At 39.6% G+C, this 20387-nt stretch overlaps 1 protein-coding gene across 3 annotated transcripts in view; it reads left to right on the top strand.

Moving 5' to 3' along the window:
• Window positions 1–20387, top strand: part of ZNF106 (zinc finger protein 106) — a 76705-nt gene that overhangs the window by 11213 nt on the left and 45105 nt on the right. For 2 of the 3 annotated variants that reach the window (XM_039535546.1, XM_039535545.1), the window contains exons 2-5: window positions 4093–4175; window positions 5558–5619; window positions 13685–13885; window positions 18242–20386. In XM_039535546.1, the coding sequence (XP_039391480.1) occupies window positions 4122–4175; window positions 5558–5619; window positions 13685–13885; window positions 18242–20386 (2462 nt within the window). In that variant the 5' untranslated portion in view covers window positions 4093–4121. The remainder of the gene's footprint in view (window positions 1–4092; window positions 4176–5557; window positions 5620–13684; window positions 13886–18241; window position 20387) is intronic. The other variant, XM_039535547.1, reaches the window with a different exon arrangement.

Below are 20387 nucleotides of genomic sequence, written 5' to 3'. Positions count from 1 at the left end.
TTAGCTTTGACATACATTTTTAACGTATACTATCTGCCAAGGTTGGACTCTGAGCAGTAGTTATAGGCTAATTAATATTATGGCAGGAAGTAATTTAATGCCTTATATTTTCTATTTAGACAGTTTTTGTTTGCCAGAAATGTTGTCCAGACTCTTCACTTAAGAGATTTATTCTCTACAATTTGCTCTAGTAGATTCAGTAAGTTTGTATTACTCATACACACTCTCACTTTTTAAACCTGCAAGCCACAGGCACATCAGAACCAGCTTATCACAGTTAAGATTGCCCCAGATGATGGTAAAATGCATGTTTTCCCTCTTTAAACTACAGTTTGGTAACAGTATTTCCCTAAAATCCAAGTGTATGGAGCAAAGGAACACTACCTCCTGCTATTGAAACAGCCAGCCTTCCTAGGTAGTACTCACAAAAATGTGTCTGATTTCTTTTTGGTCATGGTTGATTGACTTTTATTTATAGTACACCTCTACCCCGATATAAAGCAACCCAATATAACACGAGTTCGGATATAACGCAGTAAAGCAACGCTCTGGGAGGGCGGGGCTGTTCACTTCTGTGGATCAAAGCAAGTTTGATATAACACAGTTTCACCTATAACGCGGTAAGATTTTTTGGCTCCAGAGGACAGCGTTATATTGGGGTAGAGGTGTATCATAACACATTTTCCACTCTTATAATCTTATATCTGAAGCCATTCAGTTGATTGCTGGTGTCCAAGGGAAAAATGATTGACTCTGACTACGCCTGGAGGTTATCTAGTATTGAAAATGTATCAGTTATCTTTTTCCCTTTTTAAAAAAAAATATTAGCATACTTACATAGAAAGTTCTGCTTGTGCTGGAGTAGTGAACACCTGATTCTTTATTTTAACTGCTTTACAGCTGGGCTGACTTGGGTACAAATCTTAGCTGAGACATTTACTCCATGTGTAACTTCAGTCAAGACAGTTGACCTTCTTTGTACCCAAGATCTCCCTGGATCTCAACACTGTTATGTAACCAATAAGGCCAAGTTTGCGCTATGGCACTATATCGGTGCGTCTGTGGCACCATAGTATAAGCGTGTCCTACGATGATGGAAGGGATTTTTCCCATCACTGTAGGAACTCCACTTCCTCAAGTGATGATAGCTAGGTCGATGGAAGCATTTTTTTGTTGACTCAGCTGTATCTATGCTAGGGGTTAAGTTGGCATAGCTGTGGTGCTCAGGCATATGGGTGTGTCACATCCATGAGTGCCATAGCTATGTCACACTAATATTTAAGTGTAGACCAAGCCTAAGGAAACTACTGTAGATAATACTTTGAACTTATTGTACCTTTTGCACAATTTCAAAGCACTTTAGAAAGGTGGGTCTTGCAAAGGTTCTGTTGGAGGAGATGGTTGAAAATTAAGCAAGAGAAAGAAAGTGACTTTCCCCAGTTTGTACAGTGAGTCAGTGGCTGAGCTGGAAATAAAAGTTGGGTCTCCTGTCTCCTAATCACCTACAATGTCTCCTAGACCCTCTCTGAATGCTCCAGCTCCAAGAGTCTGTCTGTCTCTGCAGAGACAAAACTGTTTGTGCTTTCATAGCAACAGCCAATAGCAATTGAAATCAGTTAGTATTTTTAGTACTCTGTAATAAGCAGTGCCCAGTTGATTGGGCAGTTAGAGGGAGACTTAAACTCTTCCTGTAATCGTGTATAGTTACCATGATATGTTTTAAGTAGCCAAAGCAGGTGCAATTTTAGCTCTATTTGTTAAGTCATTTTAATATTACACACTTACCTGGGGCCAATAGCCACATATACTCTGCTGACCTCTTTGTCCCTATAAAGTCCCTTGCCAAATGTCTGACAAATTCCATACATGCTCTGCTAATTTGAAGCAATATCCTAAACACAAGTGGACATTATTCCATTAAACTACAAAGTAGCACTAGTAAAGAATATTGTGAAAGCAGATCAGATTCTTAGACAGAAGGAAGCCATCTGTAATCAGGATAAGGATTAGCACCTCTGCTTTTCAATAACATCCTTATATTAATCATATTAAAGTAAGTTTCTTGAATTTTAAAGAGATGTTTGTATTTTTGTCACTTGGTTCTTACAATGAATAATGCCTCGTCTGTAGTAGAAAGTGTGCTGATCAGGCACTTCCATTCTGAGCTCCTGTTCTCATGTGCTTAACATGCCATAAAATTATGAAAAATTTTGGACTGAAGCATAATTGTTCTCAGCCCAAATTTGAATTTCTTTTGAGAAGCGTGGTAACATTTTGTTTAGCTGTTTTAGTTACTTACAAAATTTGGACAGTTTTTAAAAAGTGTCTTAGAATAAGCCCAAATACTTGGTTCTGAAAGTTCACTTTGACCTCTAATGAAGGCAAGTGCATTTGGCATACAAGCATCTAGTAGTCATATTCAGTTTATGACTTTCCACTAAACTTTGCCATACGGAGGTGCTAAACTCTAGACCTGATAATGCTTTAGTACCTATTTCAACACAAAGTATCCCAGATATAAATGTCTTTCAGTCATTAATCATTCAGATAAAGTGGTTTTGTACTCGACAGTGTTTTCATATGTGTGTTAATTTTACTTGTGAAGCAAATGTATATTTCAGTAAAGGCAAGAGTGGCACACCAGTAATGCACGCTGACTAGCTGGTATACTTGGTACTCTTCATGATTGAGTCTCACATGTTTAAATACACACATGCATTTATTTCAGTATGATCAGACCAAGTTTTTCTTTTTTAGAGGGAAAGTCGTTTTACATTATGATGACTGAGGGTTGAAATGACCGATGGGGAGACCATTCTAAGTTTTGGTTACACTGAACAGCTGTTAGTGACATGGATAGTTATCTACTGAAAAATACTAAATTGAGAGGAATGGAGGAGTTTAAGGAACCATATGTTGAATTTCCTGTAATTTCATGAAATGCTGAATTATAATGCAATTATTGCTCAGGGCTGGTTCAGGCATATGTGGGCTCCACCTGCAAAGCCATTTGATTGGGTCCCACAACTGCAAAAGCCAAGATTCATTGTGCATCCTATCCCCACCCAACTATCTGCCTGAAACTTCTAAGCCGTACCAGATATGAGGGTTTAATGTGGTCATCGGGTAAGATTAAATAATAATAATTTCTGAACTGCACTGTGTATTTGTCAAGAGAGTTTGGGGAATAGTGGATGGAGATTCCCTGTTAAATTGGGTCACTTATGACTATGAATTTTGCAACCTTGGCTAAACTAGCCCTTATAGAAATGCTTATCTGTAAAATAGAAATACTTCGAAGATGGCTGAATAATGTCTTGTTCGCAAGATTTATGTATGTCTGACAGCATTAGCACAACACTACATGATATTTTTTCTTTCCCCTGTCTATTTCTCTTCACCTTAAGATGAGGGATACTTTTTGCCAGGCATTGTTCTGGACGTGTGCAATAGTTGTAGTTGTCTTTCTATTTTTTTTCTGTTGCTTTAGTGTTACTTAATGACTTGTGAGAATAAGAAGAGAACAATGTTTTATCCCATTACGTAAATAAATCTATCACCATCTGTTATAACCTAGATTGTTATGAGCATGATGTCTGATCAAATTAGTTATTAAAGACATTTTCTTTTATCATGGAAATTCATTTAATATATTTAAAAACACACATTTAGCAAGTAGCATTTTTCTTCAATCTGTAGTTGCCTGTGTTTATGTACATTTAGCTCTTTAGGATAATTCCTTAAGTATCTCTCTTGTGACCATCCAGACTGATAGACTTTCTTCTTTGCCAAGCTAATTGGATGAATGCTTTCAATGCTTCAAACCCCGCTTGACAAGAATCTGATCGCTCAATCCTTTTTTTTTTTTTTTGGGCTATGTAATCTTTAGATGACTACGTAAAATAAATTATGTGCCAGTTGAAAATGTAAGTCATACATAGGTGTGAGAGGTGCTTTTTAAAGTGTGAGAGGAGACACGGGGACATTTCAGTATGGTTCTTGTAAGACGGAGCTCTTATTTTTAATATATTTAAGACAATTGGACTGATAAGAAACAATGTCCAGGATCTCTTTTTTTTTTCCTGTTTTCAGGTTTGGGGTAAGAGCTGTCCAATGTAGTCATGGCTCGAGAACGGAAATGCATACTATGTCACATCGTGTACAGCTCAAAAAAGGTAAAAAAAAAAAAAAAACAAATTTGCAAGGCTAATATCTTTTGTATGTGGAAATCTGGCTATATGCAGCATAGGAGAAATGTGTCCTTTGTTTTAAAAAAGATAGCTTTTTGTATCAGAAACTGATAGAGATCTTCAGGTCTATTGCATGAAATAGAATTGTTTCAGTACTTCCTGATAGCCTCTTCCTCAATGTGACCATATACTGGATATACATTCTCATTAAGTATTAAAAATATCCATGGCTTTCAAGTTTTAATGTCATCTTTGTATGATTATATTAAAAAGTGTATGAAAGTTGTAAGTCAAGCACTCAGAAGCCTCCTCAGCCTTAATTCTATTCCCTTGTGCATTCAGAGTGTCTTATGACATAATCATATTTTGGTTTTTGTGATGGGTCCCTACATCTTTCAGTATGTCAGAAGGACATTGTTTATCAATAGAGGCAGCTCATTTTCTCATCATCATCGTTTAGTATATGCTGTGGCTTGTTTACGGCATGTCTTCCAAACCCTGCACTGTAGATGGAATTTTTCTTTCCCTTAGACTTTCCTGTAGTGCTTATCAATACAGTATCAGAGTATCTCACAAACAGTAATTACTTTTATTTTCATAACATTTTAGTAAGGACAAAGTGCTATTCCCATTTTATTAATGAGGATCTGAGAGCAGAGAGAGAAGGGTGGCCATTTTTCCAAGTGTGTCTGTTCTAGGCAGGAAAAGAAAATGGATCGCCCGGTCCCATTCCTGTTCCTTAACATGAGTGTTCTTCCTCTTCTAGCAGACATCTGCCTCATTTGCAACATGTTATACAATGACTGCAGTGAATGAGTCAAAGCTGTTTTAAATCCAAAACCAATTCACTATGCATGTCTCAGTTCTGTGTAGAATGCGCACCGAATGAAACAGGTCCTGCAGAACAAAGCAGTGTGTGTTGATATATAGTAACACTGTATCATAATGCATATACACTCACAAGGGCAGAGATAAGCAGCCCTAATGTTGTAAATATTCTGATTTTTTTTGGAGGGATGTTAAAAAAAAAAAAAAAAAAAAAAAAAAAAAAAGCCAAACTAAGACTGTTTATGTTATGGAATGTTTTTTAAAGAAATAATTGTTGTACAGTTATTTTCTAGAAAGGAGTGGAACACATTGAAGTCAGAGCCCTTGCCTCATTCCATGTACCCTTTTCTATATCCACCTTCTGGAGCTCTGCCTCCTTCTATATGAATCCCAAAGATCAATCCTATGGAAGAAAGCTTAGCGGGTAATTCCTCGGGGTGACACCACATTCAAAAGAGATAAAAAAGACCTATTAGAGCAGAATATATCCTCGTGCAGAGTAAAATGAATTATGAGTTATGCTTTTTTTTCTTTTGTAGGAGATGGATGAGCACATGAGAAGCATGCTTCACCACAGAGAACTTGAAAATCTGAAAGGAAGGTATGCGAATGATGATGCAAATTGCCTTTCAGTGCAGTTTACATGTCACACTTTTGGGGAACTAAATAGCCTTATTTCCTATGCAAGCTAAATTCAATTTAAAGGGAGAAGACAGATTAAGAATTAACTGTTTTTATAAATCACATTTCGTTGTGCCTTTCTAATAGACACTAAAGATCTTAATAGCCATGAGGACATGTCCCTGTTAGGAGCATGGGATTTCTCCCTAAATCTATACAGTTTGCTACAACTATTAGCTTGGGCTGTAGTTTGGTATTTTTCAACTTTCTTACAAAATATATGTTGCTATAGTTAGTTTAAATTCAAATGCCTAATATGCTGGTGGGTTAAATCACCTGGAAAATCTAAATCATAGAATCATAAATAAAATCCTTTTTATTTAAAAGAAAAAAATTGTTGTGCCGGATAATTAAGACTTTGCAAGTTTAGAGATAGACATTCCAATTTGTACCCAACCCCGCGTTTAATCTGAAATGCACAAACATTTAGTACATAGAGGCTCCAACTCTGAACAGTGCCCCATTGTGATGGGAGCTGTACAAGCACATAATAAGAGACTTCCCCACCTGAAGAGTTTACAAGCTGATTAAATTAGAATGATGGACAGGAGAGGAAATGGGCAGAGCGAGTTGAAATGGCTTGCTCAAGGTTGCACAGCAAGTTGCTGTCAGAGCTGGGAGTAGAACCTAGCTCTCCTGAGTCCCAGCCCAGTGTCCTGTTTACTGTACCATACAGCCTCTGACCTTCAAATAAAGTATTTATACCATATGAATTTTTTAAAAAGTTTATATTGGGATTCCCTATGAGACCTTTTCCACTCAGCTTATCCAGAACACCTTGCCCAGTTCTGGGAGAACGCTTCATCCAATTCCCTGAGATCCAAAACATTCAGTTTGACTCTGGATTTCATCACTCACATTCCTCTATTTGACATATAGCAAAGCTACACTGAGTTGATCACAGAGGGTAGAGGGCATACCACACACCCAGAGTTACACAGGCAAACCTCTTCCTTTATATGCCTTTACACAATACACCTCTACCCTGAGATAACGTGGTAAAGCAGTGCTCTGGGGGGAGGGCTGCACACTCTGGTGGAGCAAAGCAAGTTCTCTATAATGCGGTTTCACCTATAACACAATAAGATTTTTTTGGCTTCTGAGGACAGCGTTATATCGAGGTAGAGGTGTATGTTGCATTTGCTATACATGAAATCTCACATATTTTGGATTGGTTTGCTTACTTTGCGGGAACCAATCCATGTACATCATTCTCTATCCATGTGCTGTCCACATGGAAACTGATCTTTACATTCCAGGTTTATCTTGTCCATAGTCTCCATCAAGGTATTGCTGCTTATCTTAGTTAGCACAGACTTCCTGTCAAGCCCCTATTTACAACTTAGCATTCCATTCACCTTCCCAATTATGCCCACTAAGAAATTAGGCGAGTTACTTGTGTCAAGCCAGGCCTACAGTATATTTAAAAAATAACCCCCTAAAATCCAAATGATCCTTCATTCTCAAAGGCTAATGGTGTTCTGGATAAGAGTGGAAAAGGGGGAATTCTGTGCCACTGCACATGCACAGAATTTGTTTCCCACAGATTTCTTTGCTTCCCTGCAGAAAAATGACCTTCCCCTGCAGTATGTTTTGAGTGCCCAGGGCAGCTGACAGAGAGGTAAATGACTGTGAGGCAGGACTGGGAAAGACCTGGTTGGTGGCTCCTTCCCTGCGCCGGACTGAGCTGCTAGTCCCAGCTGGGCTGGGGAAAATGGGACTTCCTCTGCACAGCATCCGGGGCCAGACCCACCCCAGATTTCTCTCCCAGCCGCAGGAAGCTCTGCAAACTCCCCCCTTCCTCTGCTTCCTGCACCCATTGCTCCTCAGTTGCAGGATGAGGGTTTCCTGTACAGGTTGCTGCTCCCCAATATGCCCAACTCCTTTGCATCCAGACCCCCTCATACCCAGACCCTCCCACCAAGGCTGCCCCCTTAGAACCCTCCCCACACTTAGATCCTCCCCTCAGCCCCCTGATAAGCCCCACTCCCTGTGCATCTGGACCGTCCCGATGAGCCACCCAGATTCCCACCCCACCAAGCCGCAACCAGCTGCACCTGGATCCCCGCCGCACTGAGCCACACTCCCGCACGCCCAGACCCCCCCGCTGATCCCTAACCACTTCACCTGAAACCCCTGCAGAGTCCCATTACTCTTGCACCCAGAACACCACCCCCCAAGAAGCCCCTGGGCATCCAGAGCCTCATCTGCACCCAGATTACCCCATACAGAACCCTCTTAACCCACACCTGGATCCTTCCACACTAAGGCCCTCTACTCCTGGATCCTGCCTTGCTGAGCCTGCCAGCCCACAGAGAGGGGCAGGGCCCTGGGGTGTTTCTGGGGCAGGCTGGGTTCTTGCACAGTGTCCGGGTTTGGTGCAATCTCACCACTGAGTCCGTGTCCTGGGGGAAGCTGCATAGTGATCTTCCACCTCTGTGCAGCCCGTGACCTGTGCTCCCCAGTGCCATGCTGGAGCCTCCACATTTATTTGACAAATAAAATTTTAAAATATTGTGTGCAGAATTTTAATATTTGGGGGGGGGCACAAAATGCCCTCAGGAGTAAACTACTAGTGTGGTGGTGAATAAATGTAAGGTGTCCAGACTTTTAATGACAAAACTGACATCTTGCCAGTTGGGGAAAATGTGCCTGGGAGGACTTTTGATGACTCTTTGGGGAAGGTTGATTACTTCTTCAGCCCACCATTTGGATGAGAAAAGGACACTTAACAGTAAAAGGTGTAGTGCAGAGGAAAATGGTGTTTGCTCATCACCATTCCCTCTTCTTCTTTTTTTGTCCTTCTCTTCCCTGTTCACTCCTCTGTTCATTCTTTTTTTATTTTTCTAATCTCTATTCTGTTACCCTTCTGAATCATCAGTGATGCTTTTAAAAAGCACTTCCTCACTCTGTTATCTTTCCCCACTCTGCCCCATGTCTCTTTGGGAATAGGAAGGGCCTGAAATTGTGCCTGGAATCAAAAGCACCTTATTTCTGCCTCTCATCTGTTCTGATTCTTAGCTGTAGAGGACATCTGTTCTGTTAGTGAACAGCTGAGAAATGGTTGCTCAGATACCCCTGTGTCATCAACATTAACTTTAGCAGTTTGTCTCAAGTGTCTATGTTCTGGCTAATTTTTAAAGCATCCCCTTTAGTGGATCTTTTCTTACAGCACATGATAATGATTCTGAATATTTTAACAATTGCTGAGGCTGGGATAGATTCAAGAGCTAAAGATGGTGCAGATGGCAGCTTAAAGTCTTAGTCTTCCATTTTGTGTTTGGATTTCTAGGGCACGGTTTCCCCCAGCTGACAACTCTTCTCAGCTACTGTTGAACGTTAAAGTCCTGCCACATTTCACCAGCTATCAGTTTAATTCTTTAAAAAATATATATAATATACGCATACATACACTGGAGCTAGAACTGCTTCAAAATGGATCATCCAAATTGTGTAATAAACTTTACTCTCATCAAACAGACTTATCTCAACATTCTTCAGGTTGAGCCCGGGGGAGGTGTGGGTTTGGGTTTGGAGTTTTTTCCCCGTTTTGTTTGTTTGTTTTTAACTAAGTGCCTTTCATCACTTTTACCATCTAGAGATTAGATCCTCTATTGAATTCAGTATTTAACTCTGTATTGTCATCCTGTTGTATTCTTTGTGAAATCTTGGTTTTAGATGAAAAGGAGAATTTCAGATTTCCATTGTATCTGATATTGTGAAATTTCAAAAGATTTAGTAACTGTAGTTTTCCATTTTCTTAGTATCCGAGATGAAAGGGATTGATTTTAATGTCAGTCTTTCATTCTGCATTCAAAATGTTTCCATCACTTTGATTCGGATCTCTTCCTACAAGAAAGGCATCTGTGCTCTGGCAGACCTAGTTCTTATACTTGAGAATCAAAATGGATAATAAATTGTTTAGTTTACAACCTTTCTTTCGCTTTCTCAATTTGGAGTACTAGAAATCTACATGGAATTTCACAATTTATGTAAAAGACAAGGGGTAGTCTCTAGGAAGGAGACTTGAAGCAGCAGCCTCATAAACTTCAGTATGTGGACTAGCTAATAGAGGGGACAAAGAGCTACACTGTTAGCATGCGTTACATTAACATTTATATTATCTATAAGTTTCAGGGTTAACATCCCATTGGCATGAGTCAGTTCACGCTTCTGAGTGTGTCTGCAGAGGAAGACATAACTGCATTTGTTTAAACTTTGTTTGCATTTTTAAAGTCAACTTTGTAACAGTGAGGGCTAAAATTATAAGTGAAAACTTAAGTTCTTGGGCACAGTTGTGTGGCCAGAGGTGAATTCTGCAAGTTATGTTGCCCCAACGGAGTACATGGAACCCTGGTTATAACTTCACTTTCCAGTGAGACCATCATATTTTGTAAGAATTCCATTTTGGACAATAATTCAGAAAACTCAGAGTGGTGTCTGCCTCACTCAAAGAGACTTAGCTTGAGCCTTCACATCTTGCCTCTGAAAACTAAGTCTCTTCATTTGGTTTGGTGGGTTGTTTTAGTATTTTGTCACTTATCGCGTTTATTCTTCTAACTTCAGATTTTCTGCAAAATTCTCAGTCTTTAAACAAGCTCTTCCCTTCGGCGTGTCTGGGACCCAAGATCTTATGCTTGCCAAAAGATGCATATGGTTCCATCCTATTCTTGTGCTGCCTCTCTTTAGGACTGCTGAGCATTAAGCTGCCACTACCTTTCTCTCTCTTCTTGAAACCACTACTTTACTTGATAGTGAAAATTTAAATTCTGGAGAAAAGTCACATTTACATGGAGACTGTTAAGTCCTCAGGTATATGGCTCTTGACTTGCATTTCTATTTAGTGTTCTCAGCGATATATAATGGGCATGAAACTTCAGCCGTCATCTTAAGTATTATGATACAAATGATGTCTAGTTCCATGAGTGACTTCATAACAGAAATTGGAATGAGGCCAAAGTCTTATGAAAAGACTGTTTTCCAGCTAACACTGAATGTGCATCAGCACTTCAGTTTGGACAGAGATTATCCAATGTACATGCTGAAATACACAGCAGAAATTAGTAAGGTTAAGTGTGGGCCATTTTTTTCCTAGTCATAATGGTGTCAACTACCTCTCCTGTTAAAGTTGATCAAACAACATTCCTTTGGCTATTAGAGCTTCATTTCATGGAAAAGTAGCGTAAGGAAAGTATTCAATGAAAACAAGGAAGGTCATAACCATGTGATTAGCCATTTCTCCACAGACCAGCGAGTGCAGGGGTTCTCAAACTGGGGGTCATGACCCCTCGGAGTCATGAGGCTATTACATAGGGGGTCACGAGCTGTCAGCCTCCCCCCTCAGCCCCTCTTCACCTCCAGCATTTATAGTAGTGTTAAATATAAACAAATAAGTGTTTTTAATTTATATGGGGTGGGGGTCACACTTGGAGGCTTGCTGTGTGAAAGGGGTCACCAATACAAAAGTTTGAGAACCACTGATCAAGTGGTTCAAGAGCCACTGTTTGGGAACCTACTGATTTGAAAGTTGGAGAGGTTGAAGGAGTGGAGATTCAGTCCCCAGCCCTGCTACTTAACCTTGCCCAAAGTAACTCTAACTCTGCTTCAATTTACCAATCAATAAAATGGAATAATATTTACCTTTCAGAGGAATTGAAACCTGTATTTGTGAAGGACTTTGAGATTTCCTAGAAATGTCAAGTATTATAATAGGTACCATTAGGTTTTTCTTTTTCTTTTCTTTTTTTAAATGTCCAGTTAAAAGGTCCTTACATTTAAAGTATAGCTCTACTATGATAAATGAGTGTGTAAAATGACATCCATTTAGACACTCTCCCTGTTTCTCCCTCTTTTGACAATTTTAGCAAAAAGTAAGCTTTACTATATTTTATTCCGGGCAGTTCATAGTTAACAACACAGTTAAGAGAGTGAGCTGTATTCTATACCTGCCTGTGCATTAGCAAAACTGTTAACTAACTTTCAGTTGGTTAAGCTTGTGCTAAACCACTGAAGATGAGGTAATACAGGTGTCATACAGCATAATGTGACCTGCAGAATCTTTATTACTGTTGGTAATGTGTGCAAAAGAAAGAACCCAGTCTGGTGCACAAATCCCAGGTTGAGTTTGTAGGGCTGACCGGAAGAAAAATATGTATTTTACTTATAACTGCACGCTTGTTCTGCACATTATTTGAAACTGAGACCCTCAATTTAATTAATAGAAACACCACTTTATACACTTAAACTTCCTAAACATACGGCCTTTTTGACTGATATGACTGTTTAAATACCTTTACTGTGTACTATAGATCACATTTTTACTAGTAGGAAAAAAAATAGAAAAATGTCTTTTAAAATCACCTGTTCATTTCAAAGCCTTTTTGAAAGGCGTAGACCTTTATTTAACAACCATCTGGTGACCCTTCGTTAAGCATGGCTCAGATAAGGATGCTGGCTTAAAATCTTGTGGGTGGTAAATTTTTCTTCTGGATTTCTTTCATACTGTTAGAAACTGCAGAGGTGGAGGCAAGATTCTTGAGCCTCTGGTTCCTTTGATGGAAACATTTAACTGAATAATGAAGATGTTTCCGATCCATGAGATGGGGATTTTTCATCACTTCAGTAAAGGCAATTAGAATATGAAGTGGAAAAAGATTTAATACAAAGCAAGGTTTTGTTTTGTTTTGTTCATTTGGTATTGACCTTTTGATGTACAAGTTGAGTTCTCTAAATATATTAGATGTGAGCTAATGACCTGAGCTCCAGTCACTTATATTGCTGTTTTGGGAAAAGGCAGGAGAATTCACCTGTCCCAATGACTAGTCTAAATGTGGCTTTTAGTTTTGCTTTTAATCTTCACATGGACCCCAGGTTCCTCACCACTTCCCACTTTATTTCCATTCATATGTTTGGGCATTCTAGTACATAATCTCTATATCTGAGACATAAGAGCATTCAGTGCTGCTTCTGTAAACAAGACGGTGGGGTGCAAGAAAGCATCAGTGAGGCAGGCAGTGGGCCCTATGTTGTCCCACCACACTGTTTGCTTGGCTCAGAACACATGCTTTTTTTCTGCTCAGTTTTACTTAACTTACCAATGGACTTATTTTCTCTCTTACTTTTTTAACCATTAGCTTAACTAAAGGATTGGTCAAGCACTGTATTGTAGGCTTTTTAATAAACATTAAATACTGATTTGATTGGTTTTAATAGCAGTTTTGCTGCAGTATTCACAGACACTTTAGTAAAACCATTTGTCTGACACAGCTGTCAACTTCCTGCAACTGAAATAATTTCTTATTTTTTAAGATAAGCCTTCTAAAGTAGAAAGCAGACCTCATGCATCATTTGAACCAAATAAAGTACAGTGAACTGAAGACCCCTCCCATCACTTGCTGTGCTATAGAGTCTTTGAATTCCAAGCAGAGGTCTCAGCTGTCCCAGTTTAGGTTACACTGTATTAGGATTGGCTGTAGCAGTATACCCCCTCCTCCCTCTTCTAGCTTTCACTGGGGGAAAGCATGAGGCAGAGATTAAATGTAGAAGCTGTCACCAGGCTTCTCCAGTGCAGCTGGCACCATGGATGTGCTTCAGAGCAGCTCCTGCTAGCTCTGTAAGCCCTCCACTCCGCCTCCTCTCACTATGTTTCCTCTGATAAGGTTTTGAGTACAGCAATCCAAGAAGAATTCCCTGCCTCCCACAAATTTATACCACTCTATTCCCAAGTTTTTTACCTCTTGATTGTTGGAAAAAAATCTCTAAAAATTGATCACAAAAAGCCCCAGAAGTTGGGGAAAATTGCTATAGGAAAAAAAGAAAAGCCAGAAAATTCGAACAGTTTTAGTGTATTGAGCAAAATTATAGTGCCTAGTGCACCAGCAATTGGTTAAGAAAACTGGCATATTCAGAGGAAACAGAGTAAGATCTGAGTTGTCTACCATGCCTGTGGGAAGGATTGAATGTCCATCCTCTCCCTCTTTCCCCAGGGACAGCAATCACAAGTGCCAGGTGTGCAGGGTGACAGTGGTGGGCTTGTCAGCATATGCCAAGCACATCTCCAGCCAGCTGCACAAAGACAGTATCGATGCCCACGACAGAGAGGAAGACGAAGGGAAAGAAGAGGCTGATGAAGAGTACTTTGACAAGGAACTAATTCAACTAATCAAACAAAGGAAGGAACAGAACCGGTAAGTATTCTTCTTCTCTTAAGAATTCCTTTAAAGCTGTTCTGGGTGTGGAGAAATGCTGCCAAGATAGAAGTATGTTTGAAGTGCAGTCTGCATGCAACCAGTATTCTGATCATACGACCCGTTTACGGTAACTACCTGTAGGATGCAACTTGTGTGTCTAAACTCAAACATTTCATTTATCATTTTCAGTACTGATAGTTGTGAGGTTTACTGCAGTGCTTGGAAAATAAAGCTCAGCCTAGTCCACAGCAAAGATGAAACAGTTTCACTTGTAGCATCACAAGGCCTTGAACTGGAATTCCTTGTGTGCTTCTTATGGATGCAAGAGCATTCAACATCTCTGTGCAAATATTTTATATTCTCATAAGCATACAGTTGAATAAAATGTTCCAATAATTCTAGCAGCAGTATTAGTTATCACTTCCTTGCCCTACAAAATTACCCTCTCGCAAACTTTTGTTGGGTATAACTTGATACTTTTATTTTACAGTTCTTATTTATTATCTCTAAAATGAATTAGAATCTCTTATTTTGGGTAACAATCTAAAAGTCATCCTGAAATGCACTGAAGTCTTAAATTAAATGCTTTTTTGTTCAGCATTAGCTAAACATTACTGCTCGGTGTGAATGGGTAAAGTTATGCTACATAGTGTATAAGATTTCTGTTTCAGCATTTAGCCTGCATCTGACACTTTTGTGAGTGTGCATTGCTAGTGCCATGTTAATTTTATAATATACAGTTTAAAGAGTAAGAACATGTTACTGTAACGCTATGGGGGGGGGCATAGGTTTTTCCTTTTTTAATTTTATTTTATGGCTGGGGACCCCAACCGTCATGTGCAATAAGTTTGAGCTCTCCTTTGACCTGACCAAGAGACCATAAAAATGAGGTCATTGCCTGCCCAGTCTCGACTCTTTGGATACCAGCCAGGACTATGAAGGTTTTTAGACTTTCCACTGGTCCCTTCATTCTAGTAACTGTGATGCCTGGTACTCACTTTTGTGCTATGATGCTCAGCATTGTTTTTGAGTTATTACATTCCTTGGATACACTGGCCACAGGAATGGGGTCTTCTGCATTTAGTGTTCTTTGCCCACTTAAATTCTTTTAAAATTTCCCTGTTGGAAGTAGGTCGGGAGTAAGAGGAGCACTGGGTAGGTGGGGAGTGGTAATTTTGTTGTGTACATCATTAACTTATTTCCCTCCAAACAGAATGTAGTTATCAGCTATTTGACTCAAAGATGCTATTATTTAGACACCATTCCTGTCCTGGCTTCTTATATTAGAGCTCACTTTTCCTTATGCAGTAATCCATACGACAATTTCACATCCATTTCACAGGAGGCAGAAGTCACTTTAATGCATGCTGAAAGCTTAAAAAAGGGAGATGGAATGTAAAGTTCTCAATTTATCCACAGCCAGGTGTTGTAGAGGCAAATGTTGTGATATGAAACTTCCCCCGTCCTGCCCTTCCTGTGACCTACAAGGATCTATTCTCTCTTAGGCCAGTTAACAAGGGTCTTTCACTTAAGTTCCATTTTTGCAGGATAAATAGTCCTAGTGTTCAGATTGCTGACCTTGAGAACTACACCACTAGCATTAAGGCAGCATTTATCTTTGAATGCATGTGTTATAGATCTACTTTGTTCTTGATATCCTGCCAAGACCAAATATAATCTTCGTTTATATCTGCCTGCTAGCAGACTACCAAAGGGCAATAGCTATGTGCTCAAGAGAAAGTCTCTTTCTAGGCCTCTTATTGCATATTTCAAGGACAGGCTGAGGTCTCATTTCAGAACTAGACAAAATGTTTTTGTCTCATGTCTGAAACCAAGCCGGCTTAGGTCTTTAATACCTAACTGTCCTACAGGAACTCTAAAAATCAAGAAAGAGTCTTGTTGTTGTTTTCTCCAGCAATTTGAATAACTGCTTTCCTCAGCCTAACTTTCCTTCTAATCTTTACCAGTTCATCCTAACAGTAATACCTTGCACTTACAGGATATATAATCTTCATTAAAAAGATCGTGATTGCCAGGTAGGGAGAGAATTCATTTACCAATATTCTACTCAAATAAATTGCTCAGTCACACTTTGAGACACATGGGTTGGGGAAAGAGCTTGTACAATAGGAAATATCTTGTCTTTTGGTCTTAACTTTTTTTACAGTCCAATCACTGGCAAATTGAAAGAAGTATTGTCTCATTTTCACTTTGTAGACTTCCCTTAATTAAAGTGAAAGTCATTGCTTAGTCATTCTTCTGGAATGGAGTAAAAACATCCCATGGGTGATGGAATGATGTAATTGGAAGTGCAAGGAAAAAGCTTAATTACAATACTTTGGTTAAAAATTTAAAGCAGCTTTGTAAAATTCTGCTTGCCAAGGGCAAGTAACGCGCCCCCCCCCACCCCCACCCCTCCAACAGATGAAGCAATTTTGGGATGTAATGTTAAGTGTGGGGAGAGGATCTTGCACTTAACCTGACAAATGTTCGTGACAGTTTTACAAAGCTAAATTAAAAATATCAGCTTTCGTTTCATGGGAATGGAAAAGCAAATATGTATTTTACCAACCTGGAAGCTGAGTTTTGAATAAGAGAACATTATGCAGCCTTCCACAGCATGTTTGCTCTCCAAGCTTGGAGAGAGCCAGTAGAGAGAGAAATGGAACGTAGCAACTAAATTAATAATTTCCATTTGATGCATTTAGAGTAGCTTTTTCATTGCAAATAACATAATATGCTAGGATGCTGTTTGATGCCAGTTTAAGAGAATTAGGAATCAGATTGGTGCAGATCATGGATGTTTAATCTAGTACTTTACGCTTTAAATAGAAAATTAAGTTTGTAGCTCTTCAGGTTACAAAGAAACACTGTTCATGTTTTGAAAGCTAAATGATGAAAACATCATGAAACAATAATCCTGATACATATCCGTTGGCCCCATTTATTTCAGAGGTGTTTTGACCATGAAACCTGATGATGATTTAAATGGCTGCATTATAAAATATGTCACTGCTGATCAGAGTACATGAGAGAGGTATAATCGTGTTTATGAACTGGGCAATCTGAGTGCTATCTTGTTTTTGGTTCCACCAAAGGGTGAAGATTTGGAGAGTGCCATCTCATTTTCCCCAATCTGACCCCAAAAGATAACAAATCAAATTAATTACAGATTAAATTGTACAGTACAGATTGAGACAGCCATGTAATGAGACTTGAAAGGAAGAAGTTGTCTATCTTATGTCATCTTTTCTGCAAGCAACTTTGCTAAGTATTGGTTAGCTATTTTTGTAACCTACCAAATTCTTATTACAACGTTTTCTGCCTATTAATTGTGACTCTTGAAATGCCGGAGAAAGCGTCCCATTTGACCTCCCCTCAGTGCGTTTATAGCTTCCTTTCTTCTTGTTAACTCATCACTTTCTGCATTTCTTCCTCAACCCATATCTATACCACAATACATCAAATTTGTGTACATTTACATATGGGAAAAATACACCTCACAGTCCCCCAAAAAATGAAAGTAACCTGACACTTGCTAACCATTGCATGCCTTGTATTTGTATTACAGTAGCCCCTAGAGGCCTAAACCAAAATCAGAGGCCATGCTGCATCTTTTTTCCCCCTCTTCCTTTGTCCCTTCCCTGAAGTGCTTAAAATCTTACATGTTTATACTGTGCCTAGTACAGTGTGACCCTAATCTTGGTTGGAGCATGTAGGTGATGTTGTAATACAAATAAGTAAATGGTCCAAATGACGGCATGATAACTGACTGTTTGGAGGGGCCTTATGTGAATGAAACTTTTTTTTGGTCATGGTATAACTTGATGACACTTAAAATACTGATTTATTTCGCCACTTTTCACATCTGGTATTAACTTAAAATGTTTTTGTTTGTTTGTTTTGCTTGTTTGCTTTGTTTTTTAACTGTACCCAATAGAGGTGCAAGGGCTTTTTGGAGAGGTATTGTCAGTGATTTCACTCTATGCAGGCTTTGTGGAAAAAATAACAGAAGTTGGCTGTCTGAAGCAGACATCATTGCTAGAATGGATTAGGAAAGCAGTAAGAATTATAGGTTTTCTGCCCCGGAGGCAAAGTGCATAGCCATTTCCAGATGTTAGTAGTTTGGGAAACCAGTGTCCTGCCAAAACAACCTGAACTTGCTATCCTATGTCGTGGTATTGTTACCTACCAGCCTGCTTTACATCTAAGGCTTAGTGTGTATATATTTATTCTGGCAGATTTTTAGATCATTTTGAATAGTTTGAGGCTTGTTACCTCTTTTACAAAACTGGAATAGATTGGGATATACTTTTCAGTCACTGAACAGACATATTTCCTTATGTTTTCTAGGCAAGTTGAAGCTTGCTGTAGAAACCAAGAAATAGAACCCAATGATAGGAGACCACAGAGAAGGCGAGAAGAAAGAGCTGTTTATAAAGACAGAGAAACTTATGATCCATCCTTGTGGCACCATCATGGCCCATCTCAGAGGGACTGGAAATGGGAAAATGAGGGCTTTATGAATCCAAGGCAAGGCAAATTCCCACATTCTATAAAGAACCCTAATGCAGACCGGCACCTCAGTGATCCCAGGGGATGCGCAGGATGGCATCAAAATGGTTCTGCAGGCCTTTCGGGTCAACATGATAACCATGGGAATTCTGGAGGTGTTTGGCATCCAAATGCAGGAGGAGAAATGTCAAAATGGTATCAAGATGTCAAAGGAAGAAATCCCAACTGGCATTCTGAAGGAACAGGTGACTTTTCTATTTGGAATTCTAAAAACTCACCAAGAAACTGGAAATTCAGTCTTCAGGGTGCAAATGGCTGGAATGTTGGTGGTACAGGGGACGCACATCCACTGGGAAGAAATAGGACTGGAAATTCTAGTCCCCACACAGAATTTGGGAGTGTTGCATGGAAAAAAACCCCCATTCAATATAATCAGGAAAGGTATACACGGCAGTGGCAGGCGAATGACCAATTGGATTTTACTAGTGATAAACTCCCTCCAGTGGGGGCACTGGATTTCAGTATTTCTGAACAACCAGAGAGTAAAATGTCCAAGATGAATGGAAAGAGTGGCAGCACTTCCAAAGATAAAATTCATCGCTGGACTCCTTACCCCTCCCAGAAAGCTACAGACCAGCAGCCATGGTCTGAAGAAAATGTTCCTAAAACTTCAGAGAAAAAAGATTCTGTATCTGTACCTTTTCTCAAGACACCCATGAAAGGGATGGATCTTGAAATAGATACAACAAGCCTCCCAAAACTGATAACGTGGGAAGAGACCTTTTTAAACCAGCCCTGTTACAAGGCCACTGCTGACCAACTTGAATCTTGCAAGGTGAATGCGGACTGCCCCAGTGGAGGAAGATCTGACCAAGAGGAGGGCAGAAGTAACAGGATGCCATCACTGAAATCCTCACTCCTGGTTATTCCAGACACGAAGTTATCTTCCCAAAAGCAAGACCCAAAGAATCTCTTGAAAAATGTCAAGCTTCTATTATCATCATCCCCTGGAGAACTCCAGAACCATTCGAATGCACTAAACTTAGAAACTAACCGGTCCTCTTCTTATGTATCCAAGTTGCGCAGTGCTTGTAGCTTAAGAGGTAGCAGAGATATGCTTGACAGAAATCAGAGACAGCCTATTGATAGCCTAAGTGAAGAACTACAAAAAGCCAAAGAAGAGTTGCAATCCAATCTTTCTCTGCAAAATCCTTACTTAAGTTCATACAGAGATACAGAGAGTGATCTAAATGGTGGTCGGAATATAGAGGAACCCAGGAAAGGTTCTTCAAAGACTAATGAGCCTAGAGTTGGTACATTAGAGGATGTAAGTGAAGAGTGTGAAAAGGCTGAAGCAAGGGTCGAAAAGCTACGTCCTTTTATTAATAATTGTTCACCGTGTGACCCTCAGGAGTGTGAATATGCTACTACCAGAAAGGAAGGTGACACAGAAGCATCAGGCAAAGTTCCCAATTCAAGTATTGTAACTGAGAAGCAAAAAGATTCTGAATTTCAAATGGAGTCAGTGAACCCATCAAGCCTTCAAAACAATTTAAGTGATGAGTTGAAAACCTCTCAGGAAGGGAAAGGTGAAGATCCTATCAAATCAAATCATCATTTTGATATGGAAGGCTTTGAAGACAGTTTAGATCATGAACTGCAAAAAGGAGGTGGTGGCCAACCTTCAGGCCCTCTTCTTCCTGAATTAAGTAAACTTGGCCTCCCTGCTTCCCTCCAAAGAGATCTGACACGACATATCAGTTTGAAGAGTAAAATTGGGGCACATCTTCCTGAGCCCAACCTCAACAATGCACGGCGTATTCGAAATGTTAGTGGTCATCGAAAGAATGAGACTGAGAAGGAGTCTGGACTTAAACCAACCCTGAGGCAGATTCTTAGTGCATCCCGAAGAAACATAAACTGGGAACAGGTCATTCAGCAAGTAACAAAGAAGAAACAGGAGCTTGGCAAGGGTTTACCAAGG

The sequence above is a fragment of the Mauremys reevesii genome, linkage group 4 (assembly GCF_016161935.1).
Source record: "Mauremys reevesii isolate NIE-2019 linkage group 4, ASM1616193v1, whole genome shotgun sequence".
Classification (NCBI taxonomy): domain Eukaryota; kingdom Metazoa; phylum Chordata; order Testudines; family Geoemydidae; genus Mauremys; species Mauremys reevesii.
The sequence above is the reverse complement of the archived record's forward strand: the minus strand, read 5'-3'. Positions and strand labels throughout refer to the sequence as shown.